Source organism: Engystomops pustulosus, chromosome 4 (genome assembly GCF_040894005.1).
Source record: "Engystomops pustulosus chromosome 4, aEngPut4.maternal, whole genome shotgun sequence".
Lineage (NCBI taxonomy): Eukaryota > Metazoa > Chordata > Amphibia > Anura > Leptodactylidae > Engystomops > Engystomops pustulosus.
Window position 1 is genome coordinate 8,777,672 of NC_092414.1, and position 25,084 is coordinate 8,802,755.

Consider the following 25,084-nt stretch of genomic DNA (forward strand, 5'->3'; position numbering starts at 1 on the left):
TGAGCTGTGTATCTAATCATACCCTGTGTGATACTGACTGCTGAGCTGTGTATCTAATCCTATCCTGTGTGATACTGTCTGCTGAGCTGTGTATCTAATCCCATCCTGTGTGATACTGCCTGCTGAGCTGTGTATCTAATCCTATCCTGTGTGATACTGTCTGCTGAGCTGTGTATCTAATCCCATCCTGTGTGATACTGCCTGCTGAGCTGTGTATCTGATCCTCTCCTGTGTGATACTGTCTGCTGAGCTGTGTATCTAATCCTATCCTGTGTGATACTGACTGCTAGGCTGTGTATCTAATCCTATAATGTGTGATACTGTCTGCTGATCTGTGTATCTAATCCTATCCTGTGTGATACAGTCTGATGAGCTGTGTATCTAATCCTATCATGTGTGATACTGTCTGCTGATCTGTGTATCTAATCCTATCCTGTGTGATACTGCCTGCTGAGCTGTGTATCTAATCCCATCCTGTGTGATACTGCCTGCTGAGCTGTGTATCTGATCCTCTCCTGTGTGGTACTGTCTGCTGAGCTGTGTATCTAATCCCATCCTGTGTGATACTGACTGCTAGGCTGTGTATCTAATCCTATAATGTGTGATACTGTCTGCTGATCTGTGTATCTAATCCTATCCTGTGTGATACAGTCTGCTGAGCTGTGTATCTAATCCTATCCTGTGTGATACTGTCTGCTGAGCTGTGTATCTAATCCTATAATGTGTGATACTGTCTGCTGATCTGTGTATCTAATCCTATCCTGTGTGATACTGCCTGCTGAGCTGTGTATCTAATCCTATCCTGTGTGATACTGACTGCTGAGCTGTGTATCTAATCCTATCCAGTGTGATACTGTCTGCTGAGCTGTGTATCTAATCCTATCCTGTGTGTTACTACCTGCTGAGCTGTGTATCTAATCCTATCCTGTGTGATACTGACTGCTGAGCTGTGTATCTAATCCTATCCAGTGTGATACTGCCTGCTGAGCTGTGTATCTAATCCCATCCTGTGTGATACTGCCTGCTGAGCTGTGTATCTGATCCTCTCCTGTGTGATACTGTCTGCTGAGCTGTGTATCTAATCCCATCCTGTGTGATACTGCCTGCTGAGCTGTGTATCTAATCCTATCCTGTGTGATACAGTCTGCTGAGCTGTGTATCTAATCCTATAATGTGTGATACTGTCTGCTGATCTGTGTATCTAATCCTATCCTGTGTGATACTGCCTGCTGAGCTGTGTATCTAATCCTATCCTGTGTGATACTGACTGCTGAGCTGTGTATCTAATCCTATCCAGTGTGATACTGTCTGCTGAGCTGTGTATCTAATCCTATCCTGTGTGATACAGCCTGCTGAGCTGTGTATCTAATCCTATCCTGTGTGATACTGTCTGCTGAGCGGTGTATCTAATCCCATCCTGTGTGATACTGTCTGCTGAGCTGTGTATCTAATCCTATCCTGTGTAATACTGACTGCTGAGCTGTGTATCTATAACCTGGGGATCTCCTGTATATAATGATATATGTACAGCCGGTATAACCTGGGGATCTCCTGTATATAATGATATATGTACAGCCGGTATAACCTGGGGATCTCCTGTATATAATGATATATGTACAGCCGCTATAACCTGGGGATCTCCTGTATATAATGATATATGTACAGCCGGTATAACCTGGGGATCTCCTGTATATAATGATATATGTACAGCTGGTATAACCTGACGATCTCCTGTATATAATGATATATGTACAGCCGGTATAACCTGGGGATCTCCTGTATATAATGATATATGTACAGCCGGTATAACCTGGGGATCTCCTGTATATAATGATATATGTACAGCCGGTATAACCTGGGGATCTCCTGTATATAATGATATATGTACAGCTGGTATAACCTGGGGATCTCCTGTATATAATGATATATGTACAGCCGCTATAACCTGGGGATCTCCTGTATATAATGATATATGTACAGCCGGTATAACCTGGGGATCTCCTGTATATAATGATATATGTACAGCCGGTATAACCTGGGGATCTCCTGTATATAATGATATATGTACAGCCGGTATAACCTGGGGATCTCCTGTATATAATGATATATGTACAGCTGGTATAACCTGGGGATCTCCTGTATATAATGATATATGTACAGCTGGTATAACCTGGGGATCTCCTGTATATAATGATATATGTACAGCCGGTATAACCTGGGGATCTCCTGTATATAATGATATATGTACAGCCGGTATAACCTGGGGATCTCCTGTATATAATGATATATGTACAGCTGGTATAACCTGGGGATCTCCTGTATATAGTGATATATGTACAGCTGGTATAACCTGGGGATCTCCTGTATATAATGGTATATGTACAGCCGGTATAACCTGGGGATCTCCTGTATATAATGATATATGTACAGCTGGTATAACCTGGGGATCTCCTGTATATAATGATATATGTACAGCCGCTATAACCTGGGGATCTCCTGTATATAATGATATATGTACAGCCGGTATAACCTGGGGATCTCCTGTATATAATGATATATGTACAGCCGGTATAACCTGGGGATCTCCTGTATATAATGATATATGTACAGCTGGTATAACCTGGGGATCGCCTGTATATAATGATATATGTACAGCCGGTATAACCTGGGGATCTCCTGTATATAATGATATATGTACAGCCGGTATAACCTGGGGATCTCCTGTATATAATGATATATGTACAGCCGCTATAACCTGGGGATCTCCTGTATATAATGATATATGTACAGCCGGTATAACCTGGGGGTCTCCTGTATATAATGATATATGTACAGCCGGTATAACCTGGGGATCTCCTGTATATAATGATATATGTACAGCCGGTATAACCTGGGGATCGCCTGTATATAATGATATACGTACAGCTGGTATAACCTGGGGATCTCCTGTATATAATGATATATGTACAGCCGGTATAACCTGGGGATCGCCTGTATATAATGATATATGTACAGCCGGTATAACCTGGGGATCTCCTGTATATAATGATATATGTACAGCTGGTATAACCTGGGAATCTCCTGTATATAATGATATATGTACAGCCGGTATAACCTGGGGATCTCCTGTATATAATGATATATGTACAGCCGGTATAACCTGGGGATCTCCTGTATATAATGATATATGTACAGCCGCTATAACCTGGGGATCTCCTGTATATAATGATATATGTACAGCCGGTATAACCTGGGGATCTCCTGTATATAATGATATATGTACAGCTGGTATAACCTGACGATCTCCTGTATATAATGATATATGTACAGCCGCTATAACCTGGGGATCTCCTGTATATAATGATATATGTACAGCCGGTATAACCTGGGGATCTCCTGTATATAATGATATATGTACAGCCGGTATAACCTGGGGATCTCCTGTATATAATGATATATGTACAGCCGGTATAACCTGGGGATCTCCTGTATATAATGATATATGTACAGCCGGTATAACCTGGGGATCTCCTGTATATAATGATATATGTACAGCCGGTATAACCTGGGGATCTCCTGTATATAATGATATATGTACAGCCGGTATAACCTGGGGATCTCCTGTATATAATGATATATGTACAGCCGGTATAACCTGGGGATCTCCTGTATATAATGATATATGTACAGCCGGTATAACCTGGTGATCTCCTGTATATAATGATATATGTACAGATGGTATAACCTGGGGAACTCCTCTATATAATGATATATGTACAGCCGGTATAACCTGGGGATCTCCTGTATATAATGATATATGTACAGCCGGTATAACCTGGGGCCCTCCTGTATATAGTGATATATGTACAGCCGGTATAACCTGGGGATCTCCTGTATATAATGATATATGTACAGCCGGTATAACCTGGGGATCTCCTGTATATAATGATATATGTACAGCCGGTATAACCTGGGGATCTCCTGTATATAATGATATATGTACAGCCGCTATAACCTGGGGATCTCCTGTATATAATGATATATGTACAGCCGGTATAACCTGGGGATCTCCTGTATATAGTGATATATGTACAGCCGGTATAACCTGGGGATCTCCTGTATATAGTGATATATGTACAGCTGGTATAACCTGGGGATCTCCTGTATATAATGATATATGTACAGCTGGTATAACCTGGTGATCTCCTGTATATAATGATATATGTACAGCTGGTATAACCTGGGGATCTCCTGTATATAATGATATATGTACAGCCGGTATAACCTGGTGATCTCCTGTATATAATGATATATGTACAGCCGGTATAACCTGGGGATCCCCTGTATATAATGATATATGTACAGCCGGTATAACCTGGGGGTCTCCTGTATATAATGATATATGTACAGCCGGTATAACCTGAGGATCTCCTGTATATAATGATATATGTACAGCCGGTATAACCTGGGGATCTCCTGTATACAATGATATATGTACAGCCGGTATAACCTGGGGATCTCCTGTATATAATGATATATGTACAGCCGGTATAACCTGGGGATCTCCTGTATATAATGATATATGTACAGCTGGTATAACCCGGGGATCTCCTGTATATAATGATATATGTACAGCCGGTATAACCTGGGGATCTCCTGTATATAATGATATATGTACAGCCGGTATAACCCGGGGATCTCCTGTATATAATGATATATGTACAGCCGGTATAACCTGGGGATCTCCTGTATATAATGATATATGTACAGCCGGTATAACCCGGGGATCTCCTGTATATAAAGATATATGTACAGCCGGTATAACCTGGGGATCTCCTGTATATAATGATATATGTACAGCCGGTATAACCTGGGGATCTCCTGTATATAAGGATATATGTACAGCCGGTATAACCTGGGGGTCTCCTGTATATAGTGATATATGTACAGCCGCTATAACCTGGGGATCTCCTGTATATAATGATATATGTACAGCTGGTATAACCTGGGAATCTCCTGTATATAATGATATATGTACAGCCGGTATAACCTGGGGATCTCCTGTATATAATGATATATGTACAGCCGGTATAACCTGGGGATCTCCTGTATATAATGATATATGTACAGCCGGTATAACCTGGGGATCTCCTGTATATAATGATATATGTACAGCTGGTATAACCTGGGGCTCTCCTGTATATAATGATATATGTACAGCCGGTATAACCTGGGGATCTCCTGTATACAATGATATATGTACAGCCGGTATAACCTGGGGATCTCCTGTATATAATGATATATGTACAGCCGGTATAACCTGGGGATCTCCTGTATATAATGATATATGTACAGCTGGTATAACCTGGGGATCTCCTGTATATAATGATATATGTACAGCTGGTATAACCTGGGGATCTCCTGTATATAGTGATATATGTACAGCTGGTATAACCTGGGGATCTCCGGTATATAATGATATATGTACAGCCGGTATAACCTGGGGATCTCCTGTATATAATGATATATGTACAGCCGGTATAACCTGGGGATCTCCTGTATATAATGATATATGTACAGCCGGTATAACCTGGGGATCTCCTGTATATAATGATATATGTACAGCCGGTATAACCTGGGGATCTCCTGTATATAATGATATTTGCACAGCCGGTATAACCTGGGGATCTCCTGTATATAATGATATATGTACAGCTGGTATAACCAGGGGATCTCCTGTATATAATGATATATGTACAGCCGGTATAACCTGGGGATCTCCTATATATGATGATATATGTACAGCTGGTATAACCTGGGATCTCCTGTATATAATGATATATGTACAGCCGGTATAACCTGGGGATCTCCTGTATATAATGATATATGTACAGCCGGTATAACCTGGGGATCTCCTGTATATAGTGATACATGTACAGCCGGTATAACCTGGGGATCTCCTGTATATAATGATATATGTACAGCCGGTATAACCTGGGGATCTCCTGTATATAATGATATATGTACAGCCGGTATAACCTGGGGATCTCCTGTATATAATGATATATGTACAGCCGGAATAACCTGGGGATCTCCTGTATATAATTATATATGTACGTCCGATATAACCTGGGGATCTCCTGTATATAATGATATATGTACAGCTGGTATAACCTGGGGATCTCCCGTATATAATGATATATGTACAGCCGGTATAACCTGGGGATCTCCTGTATATAGTGATATATGTACAGCCGGTATAACCTGGGGATCTCCTGTATATAGTGATATATGTACAGCTGGTATAACCTGGGGATCTCCTGTATATAATGATATATGTACAGCCGGTATAACCTGGGCATCTCCTGTATATAATGATATATGTACAGCCGGTATAACCTGGGGATCTCCTGTATATAATGATATATGTACAGCCGGTATAACCTGGGGATCTCCTGTATATAATGATATATGTACAGCCGGTATAACCTGGGGGTCTCCTGTATATAATGATATATGTACAGCCGGTATAACCTGGGGATCTCCTGTATATAATGATATATGTACAGCCGGTATAACCTGGGGATCTCCTGTATATAATGATATATGTACAGCCGGTATAACCTGGGGATCTCCTGCATATAATGATATATGTACAGCCTGTATAACCTGGGGATCTCCTGCATATAGTGATATATGTACAGCCGGTATAACCTGGGGGTCTCCTGTATATAATGATATATGTACAGCCGGTATAACCTGGGGCTCTCCTGTATATAATGATATATGTACAGCCGGTATAACCTGGGGATCTCCTGTATATAATGATATATGTACAGCCGGTATAACCTGGGGATCTCCTGTATATAATGATATATGTACAGCCGGTATAACCTGGGGATCTCCTGTATATAATGACATATGTACAGCCGGTATAACCTGGGGATCTCCTGTATATAATGATATATGTACAGCCGCTATAACCTGGGGATCTCCTGTATATAATGATATATGTACAGCCGCTATAACCTGGGGATCTCCTGTATATAATGATATATGTACAGCCGGTATAACCTGGGGATCTCCTGTATATAATGATATATGTACAGCTGGTATAACCTGGAGATCTCCTGTATATAATGATATATGTACAGCCGGTATAACCTGGGGATCTCCTGTATATAATGATATATGTACAGCCGGTATAACCTGGGGATCTCCTGCATATAGTGATATATGTACAGCCGGTATAACCTGGGGGTCTCCTGTATATAATGATATATGTACAGCCGGTATAACCTGGGGATCTCCTGTATATAATGATATATGTACAGCTGGTATAACCTGGAGATCTCCTGTATATAATGATATATGTACAGCCGGTATAACCTGGGGATCTCCTGTATATAATGATATATGTACAGCCGGTATAACCTGGGGATCTCCTGTATATAATGATATATGTACAGCCGGTATAACCTGGGGATCTCCTGTATATAATGATATGTGTACAGCCGGTATAACCTGGGGATCTCCTGTATATAATGATATATGTACAGCCGGTATAACCTGGGGATCTCCTGTATATAATGATATATGTACAGCCGGTATAACCTGGGGATCTCCTGTATATAATGATATATGTACAGCTGGTATAACCTGGGGATCTCCTGTATATAATGATATATGTACAGCCGCTATAACCTGGGGATCTCCTGTATATAATGATATATGTACAGCCGCTATAACCTGGGGGTCTCCTGTATATAATGATATATGTACAGCCGGTATAACCTGGGGATCTCCTGTATATAATGATATATGTACAGCCGGTATAACCTGGGGATCTCCTGTATATAATGATATATGTACAGCCGCTATAACCTGGGGATCTCCTGTATATAATGATATATGTACAGCCGCTATAACCTGGGGATCTCCTGTATATAATGATATATGTACAGCCGGTATAACCTGGGGATCTCCTGTATATAATGATATATGTACAGCCGCTATAACCTGGGGATCTCCTGTATATAATGATATATGTACAGCCGGTATAACCCGGGGATCTCCTGTATATAATGATATATGTACAGCCGGTATAATCTGGGGATCTCCTGTATATAATGATATATGTACAGCCGGTATAACCTGGGGATCTCCTGTATATAATGATATATGTACAGCCGGTATAACCTGGGGATCTCCTGTATATAATGATATATGTACAGCCGCTATAACCTGGGGATCTCCTGTATATAATGATATATGTACAGCCGCTATAACCTGGGGATCTCCTGTATATAATGATATATGTACAGCTGGTATAATCTGGGGATCTCCTGTATATAATGATATATGTACAGCCGGTATAACCTGGGGATCTCCTGTATATAATGATATATGTACAGCCGGTATAACCTGGGGATCTCCTGTATATAATGATATATGTACAGCCGGTATAACCTGGGGATCTCCTGTATATAATGATATATGTACAGCCGGTATAACCTGGGGATCTCCTGTATATAATGATATATGTACAGCCGGTATAACCTGGGGATCTCCTGTATATAATGATATATGTACAGCCGGTATAACCTGGGGATCTCCTGTATGTAATGATATATGTACAGCCGGTATAACCTGGGGATCTCCTGTATGTAATGATATATGTACAGCCGGTATAACCTGTGGATCTCCTGTATGTAATGATATATGTACAGCCGGTATAACCTGGGGATCTCCTGTATGTAATGATATATGTACAGCCGGTATAACCTGGGGATCTCCTGTATGTAATGATATATGTACAGCCGGTATAACCTGGGGATCTCCTGTATATAATGATATATGTACAGCCGGTATAACCTGGGGATCTCCTGTATATAATGATATATGTACAGCCGGTATAACCTGGGGATCTCCTGTATATAATGATATATGTACAGCCGGTATAACCTGGGGATCTCCTGTATATAATGATATATGTACAGCCGGTATAACCTGGGGATCTCCTGTATATAATGGTATATGTACAGCCGGTATAACCTGGGGATCTCCTGTATATAATGATATATGTACAGCTGGTATAACCCGGGGATCTCCTGTATATAATGATATATGTACAGCTGGTATAACCCGGGGATCTCCTGTATATAATGATATATGTACAGCCGGTATAACCTGGGGATCTCCTGTATATAATGATATATGTACAGCCGGTATAACCTGGGGATCTCCTGTATATAATGATATATGTACAGCCGGTATAACCTGGGGGTCTCCTGTATATAATGATATATGTACAGCCGGTATAACCTGGGGATCTCCTGTATATTATGATATATGTACAGCTGGTATAACCTGGGGATCTCCTGTATATAATTATATATGTACAGCAGGTATAACCTGGGAATCTCCTGTATATAATGATATATGTACAGCCGCTATAACCTGGGGATCTCCTGTATATAATGATATATATACAGCTGGTATAACCAGGGGATCTCCTGTATATAATGATATATGTACAGCCGGTATAACCTGGGGATCTCCTGTATATAATGATATATGTACAGCCGGTATAACCTGGGGATCTCCTGTATATAATGATATATGTACAGCCGGTATAACCTGGGGATCTCCTGTATATAATGATATATGTACAGCCGGTATAACCTGGGGATCTCCTGTATATAATGATATATGTACAGCCGGTATAACCTGGGGATCTCCTGTATATAATGATATATGTACAGCTGGTATAACCTGGGGATCTCCTGTATATAATGATATATGTACAGCCGGTATGTTGTCCCGGTTTTGTTTTTCGGAAGGGGGGAGTGGTATTTATCTCCTGTCACTCGGAGTCTGACCTCTTGCCTCTGACATTGAGATGTTGCTTTATGCTAAATACCAGGCGGGGGTGCACCCGGGGTGGTACTGTCTGGTACAGGGAGGTCCTGTGTTTGTGTTTTTTCAGCCCCTGCATTCCAGCTGTTATAAATTCTTTCTCAGTGACACAAATTTGTGGGAAAGAAAACTAAAGAAACAATAAAAACATAACAAAACCAGGGAAAGTTTATTTTTGTTTCCGCCCCATCAACAACTCAACAAAGGCCCGAGGCTGCACCCATCCAGAATGTAAAGTCTATCCCAATCATCACTAGCAACTGCTGAGATGTAGGTGATAAATGGTTAGGTCCCTCCCCCACTTATCTTTGTTCACGCCCATGAGAATCATAACCACTCCCACTCATGACATATCAGGCCAGATCGACTCCAATGCTCCACCACTAGCGTTCCTGGAGAAGACAACCCATTTTGATCTGTTTCCTAGTTGATGGAAGCTTGACCCCCAAAATAATTTTGTCTGGTTGGCCCAATCAACCCTAGTCAAAAAAATAATGCCAACCAGAGATCTTGGCAGGTAAGTACACCCGAGATGTTGGCCCGATCCACTTGCGGTTTTGCAGGTTGTTAACCATGTTGAACTAGACCACAAGCATCGGAGGTTCCTCCAGTCCCAATGGTCCACCACTAACGTTCCTGGAGAAGACAACCCAGTTTGAAAGCTACTGGGGTCTGTTTCCTAGTTGATGGAAGACCCCCTAAATAATTTTCTCTGGTTGGTCCAAATAACCCATGTCAAAAAAACTGAGATCTTGGCAGGTAAGTAGACCCTGGATGTTGGTTGTACTCCAGACTTCTTCTGCAGTAAATGACTACAAGTCCTTCTGCCCAATGTCGCCCAACCAAGCCTCGAAAAGAATTGCCAAGCATTAAGACGAGTAAAAACCACCGAAACATGTCCACCACAAGTCCAATTTTTTTTTGCATTGGTTGGTTGAGGTTCTAATCTTGGTGATATTGTTTTGTACAGATCCCATACTCCGTGGCACAGACCATCGTCCAAAAGGAAAACGGCCTTCAACACATCCGGAATATGTTGTTTGTAAACGACCCTGGGGTGAAGAGAACGTCGGTCTCCCTCCTGAGGAACCTGTCTCGTAATTCCTCCATGCAGAATGAGATTGGTTAGTACCTTCAAGTGCACTTACCTCAGGAAAAACCCACCCAATTCCATATTTCTTTGTCTCAATGAAAGACCAACTCCATAGATATGAGGTCAGTGGTGGACCTTGACCAGTTTTGGACTTTCTCTCCATTGATTCGTTCCCATTCTCCCATTTTTCAGCCAAGGAACTGATGGCCGACCTGGTGAGAGCGCTGCCAGACCATGTCCCAGACTCCAACATCGCGATGGAGACTTCTGCCTCAATCTGTTACATACTCAACAACCTGATCTGCAATAGCTCTGCCAACGCAAAGATGCTGCTGCAACATGGGGGCATCAGGAAGCTGGTAGATATCAGCAATAGTGACAGGTGAGTCGGGGACACTCTAGGTTTGGCGCCTTCTTTGGTCCAGTTGGGTTCTAGAATAGTTTGGTGGTTTCTTGTTAGGTGGTGGAAACTTTTCACAGGTTCTTCAACAGAAGGTGAAGAACTTGTCCTGTGAGGTCCCAGACATCTTTTTAGTATGAAGACCTATTTGAAGGACCACAACCACGCTTCAAACAAAAACTTGATCCACTTCGGATTCCTCTTGTCTTCTCCAGGAGCTTAATAATTCATTTTTCCCTTTGTTTCCACCTTTAGCTCTATGCTCACCAAGACTGGAAAAGCTGCATCCCTTGTGCTCTACAACATGTGGTACCACCAGGATCTGCACAGTGCCTACAAGAAGGTAAGACCATTGAGATTACTACTCATCCAACCAACTAGAACTGGTTCCAAAAACATAACAAATTTTGTAATTTTATCTCGGCAGGCAATGTATAAGAAGACGGATTTTGTCAATCCCAGGACATCGAAGGCTCACCATTCCCTGTGAGAAGACCACAACCCCCTGGAGTAGAATGATGCTTATACCGGAGGCTTCTTTTGGTACCTCCATTAACAAACTAAAGGGACACCTCCCTGCATTACCCACAATCCCGCTTACTGCCTAAATGATGCCTTTTAACAAACCTCTTGGGCTGTTGCGTCGGAAAGTTGGCTCATCGGACTAGAATGGACTGGGAAGCTCAGGACTTTATTGGGATTTCCCATTTTACACCTCTAGTTTTTGGAAATAACGACAACCCATAAGTCATACATTGTTAACCTTTTTTTGGTCACTTAATTCCTCATCATTTATGGCCAAAGACCAAGTTGTTGGTTGACCAAGACGAGCACCTTCTACTTTCATAAATGAAATGACTGAGCCCCTAATTTTTTTTTTATCCCACTTTGCCCTATCCCAAGACACAACCATGACGCACCCAACACTGAGCACATCATCACCTACCCAAGTCAACGCTACGACCTACTAGTCAACTCTTTACCACTCGTGGTATCTTCTTCTGATCCTCTTCTCCAGTACTAGTACGTTTTTCTATGTGTGGACTGTCGTAGTTAAAGGAATGGTAAAAGTTCATGGAACCACGGACTGAACTATGAATGTGCTTCTCCCAAAAAGTTTCGGAGCTGGGCTCTAGATATAAAGTATTAGTATGTTTACAAATGACCTGCCATGAGAATGATGACCCATAGAAAAGAGTTTGTGGAACAATTTTATTGGACCTTCTAGAAACTTGGTCCAGGTTGAATAATCTCTCTCAATTTTCTTGGAGATGTTGACTGGAAAGACGTTGTGAAGAAAGTTTTTTTGAACGTCCATGAGATTGAGCAGCACTTGACTCTGGATTTCCCTCGTGAACTGTTGTAACCCAAGTAGGAATCGTGTTGAATTGTATTATGCAAAGTTTTTGTTTTTTAAAATCTACTCACTAAGGGTCTTCATGTGTCTCACGATGTAGGACCCTGGAACTGCAGTGTGTCCCCTGGTGGTGTTCGAATTGGATGGGTAGAACCAAATTAAAACCATCCAAAGGTACAAAAACAGATCACAGGATACTAAGCTGAGGTTCACACCACCCTGATCTGCTACATGGGACATGGAGATAGAAATAAAGGACCACCAGGGGCTTTCATGATCCATAAAAGTATGGAATTTTTTAATTAATTTAAGAGAGGAAGTTGAGGTGGAAGCCACCCATTACTCCATCAATAGGGCCACTGATAGACAAGAAGATACCTTGGTGGCCTCCAACTAGGCAGAAAAGGTGCTTAACGAGCATCAAAAAGACCTAGGCTCCTCAAGCTGGCCCATATCCCCTTAAGCCGGCCCATATCCCCTCAAGCCGGCCCATATTCCCTCAAGCCGGCCCATAGCTTGCTCAAGGGACAGTTGTCCATCACCTTGTAGTACAGAAAGACTTCATGGTCTATGTGAAGTAAGTTGGTTCCACCTTGAGATGGAACCTTCTCGGTGATTCTATGTATCTAAGGTATGTTTGGCCCTGGCTTGTGGCCGTGTATGGATGGGCATCTTTAGATCACTGAACACGCGCTTGGGTCGTGTAGCAGAACTCACCTGCCATGGGCTAGTCATAGACCTTAGATTAGTCAGGACCAGCTGACCCTCCTCCAGTGGTAGAACGGAAAAGTTTTGGGAGTTCAAAATGGCGTCGCGACCAGCTGATTCTCCTCTAGTGGTAGGAAGGATAAGAATCGGGAGTTCAAAATGGCGTCGGGACCAGGTGACTCGCCTCCAGTTGTAGGAAGGAGAAGGGTCGGGAGTTCAAAACGACGTCGGGACCAGCTGACTCTCCTCCAGTGGTAGGAAGGAGAAGGATCGGGAGTTCAAAATGGCGTCGGGACCAGCTGACTCTCCTCTAGTTGTAGGAAGGAGAAGGGTCGGGAGTTCAAAATGGCGTCGGGACCAGGTGACTCTCCTCTAGTGGTAGGAAGGATAAGAATCGGGAGTTCAAAATGGCGTTGGGACCAGGTGACTCGCCTCCAGTTGTAGGAAGGAGAAGGGTCGGGAGTTCAAAACGACGTCGGGACCAGCTGACTCTCCTCTAGTGGTAGGAAGGATAAGAATCGGGAGTTCAAAATGGCGTCGGGACCAGGTGACTCTCCTCCAGTTGTAGGAAGGAGAAGGATCGGGAGTTCAAAATGGCGTCGGGACCAGCTGACTCTCCTCTAGATGTAGGAAGGAGAAGGGTCGGGAGTTCAAAATGACGTCGGGACCAGCTGACTCTCCTCCAGTGGTAGGAAGGAGAAGGGTCAGGAGTTCAAAATGGCCGATCTTCTTAATATTTTGTGTCTAGTAGAAGCTGGCCAAGCGATCAGTGTGTGGGAGGTGGTCAGGCCTACAACCTATGACCACCCTTAGTCTTGGAGGACCCTCGCCACCACCCGGAGGACAGATTTCTGTTGTTTTTACGCCTTTTTTTTTGTAATTTTAAGCATTTTTTTCTCGCTCAGCATCTGTGTATCACCGCTTCACCTGCTCCGTTCAGACAGTTTTACCGATATATAAAAAAGATGTAAACCTCAAGACGCCGCCTCTTGTGTTCATTGTGTACTCTACTACTCCAATCACATCCAAAGCTGCTTTCGAAACTTCTTACAGTTTCCCATGATCATTCCCGGAGCGAACCGAACCATTACACCATTGTAAAATACGGATTCCTCTACTATTCCAGAAGTCTTGAATGCTGCTTTAGATGTAACTAGAGTATAATGATTTTACTTAAAGGTGTCATTCTTAAAGGGATTTTTAAGTAAATCTGATAAAAGTAGATTATGGTCATATAGCAATAAATGTGGTGCCGTGTGATTGGCTGTCAGGTTGGCGCAGGGTCATAGGCGCGCCCGATGTTTGTTCAGCACCGCCCCTCCTGCTATATAACAAGGTGAAGGGAGAAAGTGAACAATGGCGCAGCTGGATCACCCGCCGGGGACAAGCAGCGAGACGTTACAGGAATCTGAGAGAGACAAAAGATGTTTTCACAGGTGACTCATTGTTAAGTCTCCCTCACGACTCGGATTCAGGGCTCTTAAAGGGACGGGACACCTTTCCAATATTAAAATATTCGCCATTGTTATGGCTACCATGATTCCTACTAGTGGTTGCAATGGTTATTCCGCAGCTTGGGGGCGCGTTTTTAGCGCCAATAAAAATTGGCGCCGTAATAATGTATAATTAAAGCAACACTTAATAACTTCACCTTTAAACCTGTACTTATAGATGAATCATCCGACTATAAAGTCTCCACAGCCAATCGCTAATTAGAACGTCAACAAAATCTGCATAAAAGGATAAATAAACCCTATGTTATTACTTCTACTCCAGTCACAGCCAAAGCTGCATTCAAAAAAACCCCGCTGGCTGTCCCAAAGTAACTGTATCAGACCTCACGGCAGAACGTTGGAGCTCCGTGTGACTCTCTGCTCTCCCTATTATGACTATGGAAAACCAGTCGAAAATTACGGAATGCAGCTTTGGATGTGACTGGAGTAGGTGACTCCATTCCTACGAAAGTATTTGGTGAATCTCAATGATTTCTTCTTAAATATAAAGGGTAAAATACTGCAGTTTTTGCAATGGTGATTTTATTTCTTTCAGTTCAAACTGCTAGAACGGCTTAAAGGGGAAGTCTACTGCGGATATAGAACAAGAAACCCATGAAAAGAAGATGATTATGTTGAGTTTTTCATGCTGGGACCAATAGTTACCAATTATATTCTTCAGAAGACCTTATAAGCAAGTTTTTAGTTTCCCTACAGCTCCCCCGCAGGATAACTGAGGTATTACATGTTGTCTATTGAAATCCTCTATAGCTTGGGTCCTCCAAAGTATCATAAATGGGAAATGTATAATTCTTATGCTCCAAACACACTCGGGCAGCAGATGGCGGCTTAAAGAGGAACCCTACAGCCATCCCATAATAGTAATAATAATAATATAAAATCCCTTTAACACAGAGAAATGAGCTCTCCCACCCGGGGCCTCGTACAGTAGACGCTGACGTTATCCTCAGAGCTGTGGAAACTTGTGAACCTGCGAGCAAAAATAAACAGCGCTGAGGCTGGAGGACTGGAGGAACCGGTTCCTGACAATGGAGCCCTATAGTCCGCAGGTAGTCGCCTAATACGAAGATTATTGCCCCAGCCAATGTACACAGGACACCCGCCGGGGCTATGATTACCCCGAGACCCTAAATACTACATTCCCAGACCTATACTTTAGCTACGGATTAGAGCACAATAGGTAAACTTTACTCCACTCACATCCAAAGCTGCATTCAAACACTCCCCTATGCTCTTAGTAGTACATTCAGATGAACATAAACGGTCATCACTGTCTGAGTTACATTATACTCCGATCACATCCAAAGCTGCATTCAAAAAGCCTCCTATCTGCCCTTAGGATCCAATGCTTCTCATATGTCTGCTGCCACCTACTGGTCCGGAATGGGCAGTGCAATCTGTCATTGGGAAAATAGTCCTCTCCCATGATACTTTGCACCTGGATACGAAGCCCAACATGTGAGCGCGTATACTCTCAGCGTCGATTGATTTGAGGGGGGGGGGAGCGCAGGACAACACAGTCCAAAATCTCCACTTATTATCTTCTACTTTTTTTTTTTTTTTTTTGGGCCTCTCCTCAAGTTACATCTAGAGCTGCAGATCTCTTCTTACCAGAAAGCAATGAATTGTGGGAATTTCAATACCCGTCCTACGGTTAAAGCTCAGCCTTTAGGTCATGTGATTATGAAATTCATGGAAAGTGGTCTCTATACCAAAAAAAAACAAAAAAAAAAACCTTGAAAGCAGCTTTAGCTGTGACTGGAGTATTAATCGTTTTGTAAAAACTTTATTTCCCCTCCAGCAGAAAAAAAAAATCATATTCGCAGGTAGAAATTCAGAGATTTCAGATGATTGACACATCAAAAAGGTCACCGTGAGGGATGGTGGAGCTCTCGTAAGTTTTTGGCTGTGTTCCACGAGGAGATGAGAAGTTAAGGGAGGAGCAGTAGCCCGGAGGAGAGAGCTAGATATAGCAGTGCCGGTCCGGTTCTCACCAGTGTCAGGGTAGGTTTTGATGGTCGGATCTTTCTTTGAGGGCGTCACCGTAGTGTTCTCTGTTTTTGTTTTGTTATAAATAAAGTTAGTTGAAGTAAAAGTGTGATCAACTCACTGGAGCAAGTTCTCACCTGCCGGGGTTAGTCGTGGACCTGCTGATGGTCAAATCAATAGTGAGTCTTGTTCTGAAGTGCGTGTGACGACCAACGTGGTGGCCACAGAGCTTGATGTTGGAAATAGTGGAGGTTGTGGTGGACGTCTTCTATGGAGATGATGGGCCTTAGGTAGATCTCCTGCTGGGAGGAAATTCCTCCTAAGGTTGACTTACATTAGACTAGATACGTAGGATGTTGACTTGATCGTGACGTTGGCTCGTGGACCAGCAGTGATGGAAAAACCTGGTCTTGAAGGTAGCAAGTAATGGAACCTGTCTTCAGGTTGATGACTAGTCTACATGCCATCTTCAAGGCAAAGTATTTTACTAGTTCCAGGATGAGGACCATCACTGGTCAAGGTGTGGATAAGGTCCACCACTGATTTAAATGGGAACTGGTCTACGAGCCATTTGGTGTCTTAAAGAAGCCGTGTGGACTACCGATTCCTCCTAAGGTTGACTTACATTAGACTAGACACGTAGGATGTTGACTTCATCGGGAAGTTGGCTCGTGGACCAGCAGTGATGGAAAACTTGGTCTTGAAGGTAGCAAGTAATGGAACTTGTCTTCAGGTTGATGACCAGTCTACATGCCATCTTCTAGGCAAAGTATTTTACTAGTTTCAGGATGAGGACCATCACTGGTCAAGGTGTTGAAAAGGTCCACCACTAATTTAAATGGTAACTGGTCTACGTGCCAATTGGTGTCTTGAAAAAGCCTTGTGGACTACCGATGGACCTTGGCTTGATCCGCATATTGAGGTCCAACAAGCGTATTTCAAGATATTTTTCTTCAGTTGGTTACAGGTCAACTTCAAGACTTGGTAAACCACCAGTTTACATGGAAACTGCTAAATGTGGTCCACCACTGGTCTACATGCCGTCTTAAGTCTTGAAATTTGTATATAGATTGATGTGGAAGCTGGTTTTGAGAGTGGCATGTAGACCATCAAAGTCATGTCTTGAGGTCCATCGCTGATCTACATGTCGTTGCCATACTGCAGGACTACTTGTTATCTTCAATATGAAATCCACCATCAGCCTAAATGTTGGCTTGAAGATGAGATATCGGCTTACGTTATCATTTGTAGAACAGTGGTGGTCCTATTCTTCTATCCTACCTGTAGAACAGTGGTGGTCCTATTCTTCTATCCTACCTGTAGAACAGTGGTGGTCCTATTCTTCTATCCTACCTGTAGAACAGTGGTGGTCCTATTCTTCTATCCTACCTGTAGAACAGTGGTGGTCCTATTCTTCTATCCTACCTGTAGAACAGTGTTGGTCCTATTCTTCTATCCTACCTGTAGAACACTGGTGGTCCTATTATTCAATCCTACCTATAGAACAGTGGTGGTCCTATTCTTCTATCCTACCTGTAGAACAGTGTTGGTCCTATTCTTCTATCCTACCTGTAGAACAGTGGTGGTCCTATTCTTCTATCCTACCTATAGAACAGTGGTGGTCCTATTCTTCTATCCTACCTGTAGAACAGTGGTGGTCCTATTCTTCTATCCTACCTATAGAACAGTGGTGGTCCTATTCTTCTATCCTACCTGTAGAACAGTGTTGGTCCTATTCTTCTATCCTACCTGTAGAACACTGCTGGTCCTATTCTTCTATCCGACCTGTAGAACAGTGGTGGTCCTATTCTTCTATCCTACCTGTAGAACAGTGGTGGTCCTATTCTTCTATCCTACCTGTAGAACAGTGGCGGTCCTATTCTTCTATCCTACCTGTAGAACAGTGGCGGTCCTATTCTTCAATCCTACCTGTAGAACAGTGGTGGTCCTATTCTTCTATCCTACCTGTAGAACAGTGGTGGTCCTATTCTTCTATCCTACCTGTAGAACAGTGGTGGTCCTATTCTTCTATCCTACCTGTAGAACAGTGGTGGTCCAATTCTTCTATCCTACCTGTAGAACAGTGGCGGTCCTATTCTTCTATCCTTCCTGTAGAACAGTGGTGGTCCTATTCTTCTATACTACCTGTAGAACAGTGGTGGTCCTATTCTTCTATCCTACCTGTAGAACAGTGGTGGTCCTATTCTTCAATCCTACCTGTAGAACACTGGTGGTCCTATTCTTCTATCCTACCTGTAGAACACTGGTGGTCCTATTCTTCTATCCTACCTGTAGAACACTGGTGGTCCTATTCTTCTATCCTACCTGTAGAACAGTGGTGGTCCTATTCTTCTATCCTACCTGTAGAACAGTGGTGGTCCTATTCTTCTATCCTAACTGTAGAACACTGGTGGTCCTATTCTTCAATCCTACCTGTAGAACGGTGGTGGTCCTATTCTTCTATCCTACCTGTAGAACACTGGTGGTCCTATTCTTCTATCCTACCTGTAGAACAGTGGTGGACCCCATCTTTACATACAGAGACCATAATGGATTTCCTCTTGAAGTTGGGAGGTAGACCAATGGTGGACCTTATCTAGAAGCCTCTACAAATAACCGTGATGATGGGGCCACATTTTGGATTTTGCACATAGACCATAAGGGAGATCCTCTTGTAGTTGGGACGTAGACCGGTGGTGAACCTCATGTAGACTGTGATGGAGCCCATTTGAAATTTGGAAATCGAATAAGTGGTGGACCTCATCATGACGTTTACAAGTAGATGGTGATGAAATCCATCACGAATTTGGGATATAGATCGGTGGTGGAGCTCAAGTCAAAGTTTACCGAAGACAGTGATGGCCTTTGTCTTAATGCAAAAATAAAACCGGTGGTGAACCTGTTTTCGAAGTGCGAATAAAGAAGGTGAACTATTCAAACTTTCAGACAGTCATTGGTGGACCTCGCCTTAAAACGGATATGATGACCTGTTGGATCTTGTATAGAAGACAACTTGCAGAATCCTGGAGGACAAAGTTTCTGTGTAGATTATTGATGGACCTAGTGTTGAAGTTGGCATGTAGACCACTTCCTGAGTAGCATCAGTGTGTTTAGGCCTGGGGGCCCCTCATGTCCTCGTTCTGACCCAGGGCTGCAGTCATTGAAATGATGTCTATGTGAGCCACCTAAATCGTTCATACTTCAGACCAGAAGGTAGAGCAGATGTAGACATTGACTCACCTGACGACCCTATTTCCACACCCGGGAAGCGGTAATATTCCACATTTATAGTCTGTACATATGATCCGGAGCTACAGCATGTTCACGCTGCCGGTGAGACCTCATGATTCATAATTCTTAGAATGACTTGAAGGACGATGATGTCTGAGAAGACATCGCAAACATCAAGGAATGGCCTCCAGCAGTCTGATCCATCGCTGTGCCCTCAGAATGTCTTCTCCTCAAAAGTGTTATACTGCCCCCGAATTATTAAAACCTGAGCAGCAGGGGTCGTGACCTTGTACATGCTATAACATGGTGCCTAGGACCACCTGATTCTCACCACAAGTTGTAGCAGGTCTGTCCTCCTAGTGATTATGTGGGAGTTCCTCCTGAAGGGGGAAGCACGTCTCTCATCGATCTTTCAGGACTGTCTCGGAAACGCCTGAAGCGATGACATCCACCATAAAACAACAATGTAAATGCTGAGGAATCCCCCGAAACATCTAGAGAACTTCCACGAAGATTCAGGACTTCTCCTCTCCGTGGTAACCAATAGGTGCTCCAACCTTCTGTGAGATCAACATATCAAAACCATTGGTGCTCAGAATAATTTCTTTCTTTTATATCCAAAAGTGGAGCGATAGAACAGATTTCAGGTCTAAACCTCTAAACACAAATAAAAACTAGCAAAAATGTTATCAACCTGGAGCCACCACTAGAGGGAGCTCATTCTATACATCAATAACAATGACCATTCAATTAGGTTTCTCTTTTAGAAGGGTACTGATGAGTCATCCACCTAGGATACAATGTTATCACCTTTAAAGCCCCTCCCCATTATAGTTCTTAAAGGGATAACATTTTTTTTAGGGTCTAGTTGCCCTTCAAGTATAAAATGTTGATAATAATCAAATGAATTCACTTTAGTAAAAACCAGAACTCAAACAGAGAGTTGGTGAAATCACAGCAGTCTCCCCAGCAACGATAACACCGCCGCGTAACATGTTTGTATTACAGGGTGAAAGTCTATTTCCTCTGTATAGTAATAATTAACAAGTGACTAAAGAAAAGTCTGCTGCAAGTCATCAGTGATCTCCCCCTAGTGGTGGTGTATAATGTGTATGTAGTGATCTCCCCCTAGTGGTGGTGTATAATGTGTATGTAGTGATCTCCCCCTAGTGGTGGTGTATAATGTGTATGTAGTGATCTCCCCCTAGTGGTGGTGTATAATGTGTATGTAGTGATCTCCTCCTAGTGGTGGTGTATAATGTGTATGTAGTGATCTCCCCCTAGTGGTGGTGTATAATGTGTATGTAGTGATCTCCCACTAGTGGTGGTGTATAATCTGTATGTAGTGATCTCCCCCTAGTGGTGGTGTATAATGTGTATGTAGTGATCTCCCACTAGTGGTGGTGTATAATCTGTATGTAGTGATCTCCCCCTAGTGGTGGTGTATAGTATGTATGTAGTGAGCTCCCCCTAGTGGTGGTGTATAATCTGTATGTAGTGATCTCCTCCTAGTGGTGGTGTATAATCTGTATGTAGTGACCTCCCCTTAGTGGTGGTGTATAATGTGTATGTAGTGATCTTCCCCTAGTGGTGGTGTATAATGTGTATGTAGTGATCTCCCCCTAGTGGTGGTGAATAATGTGTATGTAGTGATCTCCTCCTAGTGGTGGTGTATAATGTGTATGTAGTGATCTCCCCCTAGTGGTGGTGTATAATCTGTATGTAGTGATCTCCCCCTAGTGGTGGTGTATAATGTGTATGTAGTGATCTCCCCCTAGTGGTGGTGTATAATGTGTATGTAGTGATCTCCCCCTAGTGGTGGTGTATAATCTGTATGTAGTGATCTCCCCCTAGTGGTGGTGTATAATGTGTATGTAGTGATCTCCTCCTAGTGGTGGTGTATAATGTGTATGTAGTGATCTCCTCCTAGTGGTGGTGTATAATGTGTATGTAGTGATCTCCCCCTAGTGGTGGTGTATAATTTGTATGTAGTGAGCTCCCCCTAGTGGTGGTGTATAATGTGTATGTAGTGATCTCCTCCTAGTGGTGGTGTATAATCTGTATGTAGTGAGCTCCTCCTAGTGGTGGTGTATAATGTGTATGTAGTGATCTCCCCCTAGTGGTGGTGTATAATGTGTATGTAGTGATTTCCTCCTAGTGGTGGTGTATAATGTGTATGTAGTGATTTCCTCCTAGTGGTGGTGTATAATCTGTATGTAGTGATCTCCTCCTAGTGGTGGTGTATAATGTGTATGTAGTGATCTCCCCCTAGTGGTGGTGTATAATGTGTATGTAGTGATTCCCCCCCCCTAGTGGTGGTGTATAATGTGTATGTAGTGATCTCCTCCTAGTGGTGGTGTATAATCTGTATGTAGTGAGCTCCTCCTAGTGGTGGTGTATAATCTGCATGTAGTGAGCTCCCCCTAGTGGTGGTGTATAATCTGTATGTAGTGATCTCCTCCTAGTGGTGGTGTATAATCTGTATGTAGTGATCTCCTCCTAGTGGTGGTGTATAATGTGTATGTAGTGAGCTCCTCCTAGTGGTGGTGTATAATGTGTATGTAGTGATCTCCCCCTAGTGGTGGTGTATAATGTGTATGTAGTGATCTCCCCCTAGTGGTGGTGTATAATGTGTATGTAGTGATCTCCCCCTAGTGGTGGTGTATAATGTGTATGTAGTGATCTCCCCCTAGTGGTGGTGTATAATGTGTATGTAGTGATCTCCCCCTAGTGGTGGTGTATAATGTGTATGTAGTGATCTCCCCCTAGTGGTGGTGTATAATGTGTATGTAGTGATCTCCCCCTAGTGGTGGTGTATAATGTGTATGTAGTGATCTCCTCCTAGTGGTGGTGTATAATGTGTATGTAGTGATCTCCTCCTAGTGGTGGTGTATAATGTGTATGTAGTGATCTCCCCCTAGTGGTGGTGTATAATTTGTATGTAGTGAGCTCCCCCTAGTGGTGGTGTATAATGTGTATGTAGTGATCTCCTCCTAGTGGTGGTGTATAATCTGTATGTAGTGAGCTCCTCCTAGTGGTGGTGTATAATGTGTATGTAGTGATCTCCCCCTAGTGGTGGTGTATAATGTGTATGTAGTGATTTCCTCCTAGTGGTGGTGTATAATGTGTATGTAGTGATTTCCTCCTAGTGGTGGTGTATAATCTGTATGTAGTGATCTCCTCCTAGTGGTGGTGTATAATGTGTATGTAGTGATCTCCCCCTAGTGGTGGTGTATAATGTGTATGTAGTGATCCCCCCCCTAGTGGTGGTGTATAATGTGTATGTAGTGATCTCCTCCTAGTGGTGGTGTATAATCTGTATGTAGTGAGCTCCTCCTAGTGGTGGTGTATAATCTGTATGTAGTGAGCTCCCCCTAGTTGTGGTGTATAATCTGTATGTAGTGATCTCCTCCTAGTGGTGGTGTATAATCTGTATGTAGTGATCTCCTCCTAGTGGTGGTGTATAATGTGTATGTAGTGATCTCCCCCTAGTGGTGGTGTATAATGTGTATGTAGTGATCTCCTCCTAGTGGTGGTGTATAATCTGTATGTAGTGAGCTCCCCCTAGTGGTGGTGTATAATCTGTATGTAGTGAGCTCCCCCTAGTGGTGGTGTATAATCTGTATGTAGTGATCTCCTCCTAGTGGTGGTGTATAATCTGTATGTAGTGATCTCCCCCTAGTGGTGGTGTATAATGTGTATGTAGTGATCTCCCCCTAGTGGTGGTGTATAATGTGTATGTAGTGATCTCCCCCTAGTGGTGGTGTATAATGTGTATGTAGTGATCTCCCCCTAGTGGTGGTGTATAATCTGTATGTAGTGATCTCATCCTAGTGGTGGTGTATAATCTGTATGTAATAAGCTCCCACTAGTGGTGGTGTATAATCTGTATGTAGTGAGCTCCCCCTAGTGGTGGTGTATAATCTGTATGTAGTGATCTCCTCCTAGTGGTGGTGTATAATCTGTATGTAGTGATCTCCTCCTAGTGGTGGTGTATAATCTGTATGTAGTGATCTCCTCCTAGTGGTGGTGTATAATGTGTATGTAGTGATCTCCCCCTAGTGGTGGTGTATAATGTGTATGTAGTGATCTCCCCCTAGTGGTGGTGTATAATGTGTATGTAGTGATCTCCCCCTAGTGGTGGTGTATAATGTGTATGTAGTGATCTCCTCCTAGTGGTGGTGTATAATGTGTATGTAGTGATCTCCCCCTAGTGGTGGTGTATAATCTGTATGTAGTGATCTCATCCTAGTGGTGGTGTATAATGTGTATGTAGTGATCTCCCCCTAGTGGTGGTGTATAATCTGTATGTAGTGATCTCATCCTAGTGGTGGTGTATAATCTGTATGTAGTGATCTCCCCCTAGTGGTGATGTATAATCTGTATGTAGAGATCTCCCCCTAGTGGTGGTGTATAGTATGTATGTAGTGATCTCCCCCTAGTGGTGGTGTATAATGTGTATGTAGTGATCTCCTCCTAGTGGTGGTGTATAATCGGTATGTAGTGATCTCCCCCTAGTGGTGGTGTATAATGTGTATGTAGTGATCTCCCACTAGTGGTGGTGTATAATGTGTATGTAGTGATCTCCTCCTAGTGGTGGTGTATAATGTGTATGTAGTGATCTCCCCCTAGTGGTGGTGTATAATCTGTATGTAGTGATCTCATCCTAGTGGTGGTGTATAATCTGTATGTAGTGATCTCATCCTAGTGGTGGTGTATAATGTGTATGTAGTGATCTCCCCCTAGTGGTGGTGTATAATGTGTATGTAGTGATCTCCTCCTAGTGGTGGTGTATAATGTGTATGTAGTGATCTCCTCCTAGTGGTGGTGTATAATGTGTATGTAGTGAGCTCCTCCTAGTGGTGCTGTATAAT

The 25,084-nt window shown here is 42.9% G+C and overlaps 1 protein-coding gene across 1 annotated transcript in view; it reads left to right on the top strand.

The window, feature by feature from the left end:
* The window catches only part of PKP2 (plakophilin 2), a 56,958-nt gene extending 42,504 nt beyond the window's left edge, over nucleotides 1-14,454 (top strand). The window contains exons 10-13 of the mRNA XM_072145038.1: nucleotides 10,889-11,042; nucleotides 11,204-11,393; nucleotides 11,667-11,754; nucleotides 11,839-14,454. Of these exons, the coding sequence (XP_072001139.1) occupies nucleotides 10,889-11,042; nucleotides 11,204-11,393; nucleotides 11,667-11,754; nucleotides 11,839-11,901 (495 nt within the window). The 3' untranslated portion in view covers nucleotides 11,902-14,454. The remainder of the gene's footprint in view (nucleotides 1-10,888; nucleotides 11,043-11,203; nucleotides 11,394-11,666; nucleotides 11,755-11,838) is intronic.
* Nucleotides 14,455-25,084: the final 10,630 nt, after the last annotated feature.